The 8,138-nt window shown below is 46.6% G+C and overlaps 7 protein-coding genes across 7 annotated transcripts; 3 read left to right on the top strand and 4 right to left on the bottom strand.

The window, feature by feature from the left end:
* Nucleotides 1-105: 105 nt before the first annotated feature.
* On the bottom strand, nt 106-495 carry KUCA_T00000173001 (uncharacterized protein; the record flags this gene model as incomplete). The annotated part of the gene is made up of 1 exon (XM_022604687.1): nt 106-495. The coding sequence occupies one exon, from the start codon at nt 493-495 to the stop codon at nt 106-108; it is 390 nt and encodes a 129-aa protein (XP_022456230.1).
* A 254-nt stretch (nt 496-749) lies between these two features.
* On the top strand, nt 750-1,280 carry KUCA_T00000172001 (uncharacterized protein; the record flags this gene model as incomplete). Its single annotated transcript, XM_022604686.1, has 1 exon — nt 750-1,280. The coding sequence occupies one exon, from the start codon at nt 750-752 to the stop codon at nt 1,278-1,280; it is 531 nt and encodes a 176-aa protein (XP_022456229.1).
* Nucleotides 1,281-1,960: 680 nt separating this feature from the next.
* On the top strand, nt 1,961-2,920 carry KUCA_T00000171001 (uncharacterized protein; the record flags this gene model as incomplete). The annotated part of the gene is made up of 1 exon (XM_022604683.1): nt 1,961-2,920. The coding sequence occupies one exon, from the start codon at nt 1,961-1,963 to the stop codon at nt 2,918-2,920; it is 960 nt and encodes a 319-aa protein (XP_022456228.1).
* A 29-nt stretch (nt 2,921-2,949) lies between these two features.
* KUCA_T00000170001 (uncharacterized protein) lies at nt 2,950-3,654 on the bottom strand (the record flags this gene model as incomplete). Its single annotated transcript, XM_022604682.1, has 1 exon — nt 2,950-3,654. The coding sequence occupies one exon, from the start codon at nt 3,652-3,654 to the stop codon at nt 2,950-2,952; it is 705 nt and encodes a 234-aa protein (XP_022456227.1).
* Nucleotides 3,655-3,876: 222 nt separating this feature from the next.
* On the bottom strand, nt 3,877-5,268 carry KUCA_T00000169001 (uncharacterized protein; the record flags this gene model as incomplete). Its single annotated transcript, XM_022604681.1, has 1 exon — nt 3,877-5,268. One exon carries the CDS (start codon nt 5,266-5,268, stop codon nt 3,877-3,879), a length of 1,392 nt encoding a protein of 463 aa, XP_022456226.1.
* Nucleotides 5,269-5,867: 599 nt separating this feature from the next.
* Nucleotides 5,868-6,095, bottom strand: KUCA_T00000168001 (uncharacterized protein; the record flags this gene model as incomplete). The annotated part of the gene is made up of 1 exon (XM_022604680.1): nt 5,868-6,095. The coding sequence occupies one exon, from the start codon at nt 6,093-6,095 to the stop codon at nt 5,868-5,870; it is 228 nt and encodes a 75-aa protein (XP_022456225.1).
* Nucleotides 6,096-6,304: 209 nt separating this feature from the next.
* KUCA_T00000167001 (uncharacterized protein) lies at nt 6,305-8,035 on the top strand (the record flags this gene model as incomplete). Its single annotated transcript, XM_022604679.1, has 1 exon — nt 6,305-8,035. The coding sequence occupies one exon, from the start codon at nt 6,305-6,307 to the stop codon at nt 8,033-8,035; it is 1,731 nt and encodes a 576-aa protein (XP_022456224.1).
* Nucleotides 8,036-8,138: the final 103 nt, after the last annotated feature.

Genomic DNA, 8,138 nt, shown 5'->3' with positions numbered 1-8,138 from the left:
GACGAAATCAGATAATGTTGAACACGCCATGCTATTAGTCTATTTTGGCTATTCAGCAATACCGGAAACAGAAGCGGCGCGGGAATGCTTTAGCCGCAACCAGTCTCAGTCTTCCGGCTCACTAAACAACCCATTCAATTTAGCGTAAATCTGCTTATCTTTTGAGGTCTCTGCAGATAAATCGTCGTCATCGTCATTTGGATCCTGCATCCAAAACAAGTTCTTTGCACCCGAACTCAGAAACGTCAGCTTGTACACTCTTCCTGTTTTGCAAGCCTCAACGCGTTTCCAAGTGACATCTCCGGGAATTACCAACAATACCTCATCGGAAACACCAGGCGTCTTGTCCACCGGGGACCACGTGAAATCGTAGAAGTCCTCTCCCTCCTCGCTCTGCTTCACTGTTATTTCGCCCTTGATCGGCTGGGGAGTACACACCCGCGACGAATCATCGAATTGCACTTTACCAGCCCTGAACTTTAGAATTGCAGACATCTCACAGCAAAAATCAGTTTAATCTTGGTGTTGTATTGAGTTCACGCTAACGAACAGGACATCACCCACTGTTAGGATTTGGCCACCTGGGGTTTAGTTACCCAATGTCCGTTTGGCAGATGCCTGGATCTGATTAATGACCCGTAGGAACAGCGGCAGAGTTCATCAGTGGCTTTCTCCACGAAGTTGAAAGCTTTAGACAACACGGAATTCTGCCGAAACTGCTAAGTTTGGACTCCTCAGACCATTTCACAATGAGCTTCCCACCGGATGACCTCAAGGAGTTGCTGGAGCGCATCTCTAATATCCTAATACGGAGAAATGAAACCATAGCCGTTTCGGAGGGCGCGTGTGGAGGACTACTCGCTGCGTACCTGGTATCGATTCCAGGCGCCTCGAAGTTTTTTGATGGAGGGAGACTTCTATATAGTCTTAAATCGCGACTCAGACTTAGCGGATGGGACTCCAAGGATATTTCTCTATACACTGTGCCCAGCGAATCTGGGGCTTTGAAAATGGCCAGGAATCTGCGGATCGAGCTCGGTTCCACCTACGTTTTGTCAGAGACAGGCATTGCTGGGCCATCTCATTCGATGGCTGGGGATGGCGATGGGAGTTTGAGCCAGAATTCAATAGATCTGGGGACAGTGTACTTTGGATTCTGGGGCCCCAACGGTGAGGAGTCTTGCACGATGCACACGGGGCTTTCGGAAAGATCTCAGAATATGCAGCAGTTTGCACGACTTGGCTTGCAGTTCTTGTTGAGCGTTTTGGAGAAGCAGTAAAACTCGCGAGGAAATGGAGAGAGGCAAGCAGGCAATAATGCCAGAGTCCAACAGGCCTTAGCATCTTTTGGGATATTATAGCCAGTTATGACCAAAGTGTATAGACGAACGGATCTGGAAAACATGAAGAGTATGTGGTTTCTGCTGAGCGTGGATTTGAGTGTAGCAATGAGGACGCTTTTGAGACTCACATGCGGCTCATTGCAGATTATGGCAGATCATGCAAATCAAGACAGACTCAAGGTTAATTAGACAAGTTGGCCATAATGAGGTTGAATTCCACGATTCAATTGATCAGAAATGAATCTTAAAATTCTACCACAATACAAATGGAAGAACTCATTCTGGCATGCCTTTTACAGTCTCTTTCAGTGGGTCTTCGGAGGCAGTCTCGAGTCTCTGATTTCTCACCACAAACGCCCTTTCGCCTACAATCCCCATAAAACCACACAACCACCTGTAACTAATGCTTTAAAAAGTTTCCACCAATTTTCTAACAAAAACGGCCCAAAAGAGTAACACTACTTGGGTTCGGATAAATTGCCTGCAGACGACTCGGAAAAAACCGTTGAGACACGCGTCGACGGGCTATTGTGCTTTACAAGCTGTAATTTCACTGTTACACAAACGCGTTCATCTTTCCACATTCACCTCCAGGAAACCCGCAATTCATAGACAAGATGCTTATAGGAATTTCTGGAACTCCTTTCTCGGGAAAAACGGAGATAATCAAGTATCTCCAGAAACTGGGCTTTGAATTCGTGGATTTCAAGGCCAAGCACGAGACTAAGGACAAGCTGCATAACAACGCTCATACTCTCGCTAGAGACACCGTTTTTTCGACAATTGAAGAGCTAATGGATCATGTGACGTTAAATTGGAGGAAAAACTTCGTGATGGTCAGTATCAAGGGTTTGAACGATCTGGAGCTCTTGGCAAAAAGGCCGTTCTTCCTACACATCTCTATTGATGCTCCTTCGAAAACGAGGTATTCTAGGTATCTGGCTCAAAAGGGCGAGAGTACATTTGAGGATTTCATGGAAAAGTCAGATAACGAGACGTTTCTGACCGAGCTCAGCCAAGTCATGGAAAGAAGCCAGATCAAGCTGATCAACAATGGCGTTCTGCTGAAACAACTGAACGATCGACTTGATGCGTTGAATTTGACAGACATAACCAGACTGAGACCCTCGTGGGATTCATATTTCATGAAATTGGCAGATTTGGCGGCACTTCGGTCCAATTGTATGAAGAGAAGAGTGGGATGCGTCATCATGAGAGAGTCCAGAGTGATAGCTACGGGCTATAACGGCACACCAAGACATATGACCAATTGTAACGAGGGAGGATGTAGTCGATGCAACACGAATTCTACCGGATTATCGACTTGTCTGTGTCTGCATGCGGAGGAAAACGCTCTTCTCGAGTCTGGCAGGGACCGCATTGGAACGAATGCCACTCTGTACTGCAATACTTGCCCATGCCTCACGTGCTCTATCAAGATTGTACAGAGCGGTATAAAGGAAGTGGTTTATTCACAGAGCTACAACATGGACGAGTTGTCAGCTGCTGTTTTCAAAGAGGCTGGGGTTCAATTGCGTCAGTTCACCCCGCCAACTACAGGTACATTTGTATTATGAGATACTAAATTAATCTTTCTATGAACATCTCACGTTTCTTGGAATGCATATGGACCAGGCTTCTGCTCCACGTCAAACTCAAGATTGGCTTCTTCAATGCGCTTTCCGTCGTAGCTTAGCGAAGCAGTCACTTTGTCCCCAGGAACAATGGCACTCACACCCTTGGGGGTTCCAGTCAAAATGACATCGCCCTTTTGTATAGTCATTACTGAAGACATGGTGGACAGGATCTTGTGGATTGGGAAAATCATCAAGTTTGTAGAGTCGTTCTGCTTGACTGTGCCGTTCACACTCAAGCTCAAGTCGACCTTGTAGGGGTCAGGAATAGCGGACTTTGGAATAAATGGCGACAATGGCAAAAAAGTGTCAAATCCTTTACCGATGGTCCAAGGAAGACCCTCTTTCTTGGCCTCTTCCTGAACGTTTCTGGCGGTGAGATCAATGGCAAGTGCGTAACCGTCAATGGCATCTAAAGCTTGCTCATTGGTGAAAGTCTCTGGGTCCAAGTTCTTCAACTCCTTTCCAACAACGAAAGCCAGCTCGACCTCATGATGGACTGAGACACCTTTTGGAACGAGAATGGGGCCTTGCTTTGGCAACAGCACAGACGAGGAAGGCTTCAGGAAGAAGAACGGCTGCGAGGGCTGCTTGTTGTTCAGCTCCTTGATATGGGCCACATAGTTACGACCAATGCACAAGAATTTTCCCGCGTTTTTCACGTAATTGAAAGACATTTTGAGGTGTAATTACGGTAGTTCTTCCGTCGTTTGGAAGAGTCATTCATCGATCAAGTATGCTATCCGAATTCGGATGAACCTTGACATTTGCCAAACACGGTAAAAACACGACAGATCAAAGAATTACTCTCTACAGTGCGGCTTTGAAGTGGCATAATAATTATACATAATCGCTCTAATATCACGTAGCACAACGAGAGGGAGAGCTCCAGCTCACTCTCAGTACCCATTGCTAGGTGGAAGGTTTTGCTGCTGCTGCTGGCCCTCCAAAATGTCATTAGTGGTCGAAGCAACGGCAGTTGCAGTGGCCACTTGAGGAGGTGTGTTTGTTCCAACATCTGCCGCATAATTCGTGGCATTAAGAACTGCATCCAGAGTCTCGTACCCTCCAATGGAGGTGAGCAGGCTGGCACAGTCCTTGTGCGAATGGAGAATTGTCCGTAGCGTCAGGACCTGCTTACGCAACGTGCCAACCTGTTGCGTGAGTCCAGAAAACTGCGAGGCGTAGAACTGCAGATCCTCCTGCATCTTGTTCATCTGCTGCTTTTTGCGCTGTCTGCACTTCGCTGCAGCAGCCTTGTTCCTTTCCAGAAAGTTCTTTCTCTTCTCATCATCAGTAAGTTGTTGACTGGAACGTTTGTTTGACGAGACATCGGATTCTTCAGCAGCTTCTTGGGCCTTGGAGTGTTGCTGCTTCTCAGCATCGTAACCGTTGGGCTTGAACTTCTTAGACTTCTTGGATGAACCCTCGGTTTTTGGAACGTTCGCCATCATGGGCTGCGAGATCGAGTTCACCATGTTAGTTGCGGCACCTGGGGTCATTCCCAGAAGCGAGCTGAGCCCTCCAGGCGTGAGAGCCCCTGAAGGCAGGTTCAACATCATCGGGTATTGACCATTCTGCTGGACCTGATTGCCGCTGGCAAGTCCGGAACGTAATGAGGACTCGTTCGGGGTCAGTCCAGATCTTCTGGCTCCCATACTGAATTGAGACATGATGCCATTCCCGTTTGACATCCCCATAGGCGGACTGAAAGCAAAGTGCTGTTGCTGCTGTTGCTGTTGTTGTTGCTGCTGCTGCTGAGATTGAAGCTGCTGAAGTGACTGGGTTTGCTGCATTTGCTGTTGATTCTGAAGTGGCTGGTTGATTTGCTGAGGCACCTGGAGCTGCTGCTGACCTTGTTGCAGCTGACCTTGAGAATTGGGATAACCTTGAGGAGTGGTTCCGTTCATCAACGTACTCCACATCAAACCAGGCGTCCCTGGCAAAGAGTTTGGCCCCGAAGTAAGACCTGGAAGATGTGGCAGAAGACTTGCGGAGGCCAATCTTCCTCCTGGAGTCAGAATGGGGGGTGACACCTGTGAAGCTATACCTGCAGGCACGGATCGATTGGAGTTGTTTGCAATAACAGCCCCAGGATCATTTTCATCCTTTGCATCCTTCGAAGCAAAAGATTGCTCAAATGGATTGGGTTCAAGATCAAATGCCCGCTTGGATGTATTGGTGGCTATCGAGGATGTGTTTGTTGCGGATGACTGGAGTGACGTCAGAGATGGATTAGGTGGTAGCGAGCCTCCGGCGGTATCTGGCTGGCCCTCTATAGTGGACGCCATTATAATCGACAGGAGAAATCCTGGAAGCGGGCTGAAACTAGCGAGAAGGGCCAAGATTCACCAGAGATACTAACTGGACGACGTGGTCAGGACGTCCAGTACCATCTTGGTGGCCTAAATTTTTTCTACCGCCTCCTTAGGAATCGGGTAATAGGCGGAGTGTGGCAACCAAATAACTGACGTCACCACCTGCTCTGGCACGTGACAGAAAGTGGGTCCCTGGTTCTACTTTCGGTTCCTACTTTCAGCAATAACCTCTCAAGGATTCATATGAACACATTATAAGGGGTGGCTAGATATTACACTGAGACCAGGCATGGCGTGTCCGTCTCGCAACTTCAAACAGTTTTGTCCGACGGTTTCGTGAGGCCAGTAAGCGGACTGTTCTCTGGTTCTTTCACTCTTCGATCTCGGTTCAGCATCTCGTCTCCGGCTGAAATTCTAGGACTCTTTTGAACAAGGCATGAGCTTTACGCTCCTCCGAAAAAAGGAAGCTCTCGGGATCTTACCTAGCTTCAAATTGCACTGTATCTTGATTAGTAACACGCCTTTGTCTGTGTCTGGCACATAGACATCTGAATCACCACCAAACATGGTCATCAGACATGATCACAGTCTAAAAACTTACCCATTCTCTTAGTTCTCGCCTTGTACAACACACGGTGTCCACACTCCTTGCATCTGACAGCATCATTCTTATTCAAGGAGAATGTGTGGGCACAAGAAGCACACACATACTTCACTCCCATTCCCTTCAACGAGGAGATACCAGAAGCAGCAGCACCAAGGTTTCCCGAGGTGGGTGGAACGAAACCTTCTCTACTCATGATGATCTGTGGTTGTATGGATCAAAGAAGAGTGCTCCATAGGTAAGACGGTTCTTCAAGCAGAAGACGATATACTCCTCAAAATTTTCAGAAACCAATTGGTACACTACCCCAAATAATGCTAGCAGAGTTTCTTAGCGAAAGTTTCAAACAAGACAAGTACCTTCATTTCCTTCTCTCTGAGGTATTTTAAAAGAATATTTTACGTCATGTTGAGGATAAGACGGCCGTGCGTACCGAGGGTGATAGTGTCCTTTGGTCGCCGCAGTTTTGTGGGCAAAGAGTTGCCAAGCGAGACTTCAACAGCACCAACGACCCCAAAGACCGCAATGGGTATACATCTTTCAGTGAACAGGCTTGTGATACCTGAAATTGCAGCATTTGACGTGAGGAGGACTGTCGTCACAGACCAGGGAGTTCTTGAAGCGAAAATGCTACCGAAGAAGCTATCAGATGACCAGATCCACGATAGGAATCAGACGTACATCAATGACATCTTCAACCACCTCTCCAATATTTCCACCAATGCCGTGGACAGTCGACCGGAAGTGACAAGAAGCTTCTTTGTGGCTTCGAAACCTCTCCGTAAGGATGATATTTCACTATCGCAGGCGGTAGTGAGCAGTCGAGATTTGAATCAGCTGGTGATAGACTTGGCTCATTGTGACACTCCAAAGACGCCTATCTCTACATCAGTATTGCCATATTTTTTCAAGTTGATGATGAGAACTGGGAACCCGACGAATTTTCATTCTGTGAAACTTTTCAATAGCTTGATCAAGTATTTTTTGGACCTGAGAGAGCTGGAGTACTCTCTGGCACTCTTCTATAAGATGAAGGAGGGCCAACATCGTCCAAATACAACGACCTACAACCTGTTCTTGCACAACTTGGTTACTGTGGAAACACATGGGGTAAATCCATTGAAGACAACTAGACGAATGCTAAGGGACATGGAAGCAAATAACATAGCTGCGGACCTGGTGACATGGATTTTAGTGTTTCGAGTCTTGCCAGACAGTATCTCCAAACAGACTTTAATTCAGATGGTGAAGGACAGAAATATTCCTCTCGATGAAAGATTTACACAGACCATTTTGACAGGTCTAGAAGGTCAACCAGGTGAGAAGCTTGTTGAATTTCTTGATGCTTATCCTGAGTTGAACAGCTCGAACAACCTGGTGCAGGACTACGTGATATCGAGATATTTAGTTGTGAATGACGACCCTCGTCTAGCATGGGAATATCTGAACTCCAAAGACATGCGGGCGACCACTCGTACAATGAACTTGTTTGTTCAGCATTCTGCCAATGTTGGAGCGATTGCAAATGCCTTGGGCTACATGAGTCTTTTCAACCAGGAGTTTGGACTTAAGCCTGATAAGCAAACTTTTCGAATTCTTTTCAGTGGGGTATTGAAACTTGGATACTATCAGCACTGGAGGACTATGCTTCGTGTCATTTTTAACCGAGCTGATAATGTGTTTGGAAATGCTGAGAGGTTATTGTCAACTCAGATCACCAAGGCAAATGCGCGAGCATTGCGCGAAAGGAAAAACCCAAATCTGTTAGATTTAGATTCAAAACTGTCTCCTGACGAGTTCAAGCTATTGAAGACATTGTTCCTGACAGAAATAAAAATAGATAACGACAAACAGATGAAGCTGCTCCGAGGTCTTTTCCAATCACCAAAGGGAAGAAGACCACTCAACAGAAAGGTTGATAAGAGCAAATCTGTCGAGTATCTGAATCAACGTCGCAACGATTGGCTCGAAAAACGAGTTGAGTTCGAACGATACATCAAAGAAAACGGTCTGGCTGCTCTGGTTAGAAGAGAACTGGCAGCTCAAGATTTTGTCCAGGGTCAGTTGTTAGACCAGCTGACTGGAGGCAACCAAGGTGATGACAGCAAGCATGAACCAAGGGAAACGAACAACTAGGCAACAAATGTCCCAGCCAATAACGCCTGTATATAATCAGCTGACGCCCAAGCTTTTGTTTTCGAACTTCTTTGTTCGTCATATGAAACGCACGAATACATAT

This window comes from Kuraishia capsulata, genomic scaffold (assembly GCF_000576695.1).
Source record: "Kuraishia capsulata CBS 1993 genomic scaffold, Kuraishia_capsulata_scaffold_1, whole genome shotgun sequence".
Lineage (NCBI taxonomy): Eukaryota > Fungi > Ascomycota > Pichiomycetes > Pichiales > Pichiaceae > Kuraishia > Kuraishia capsulata.
The sequence above is the reverse complement of the archived record's forward strand: the minus strand, read 5'-3'. Positions and strand labels throughout refer to the sequence as shown.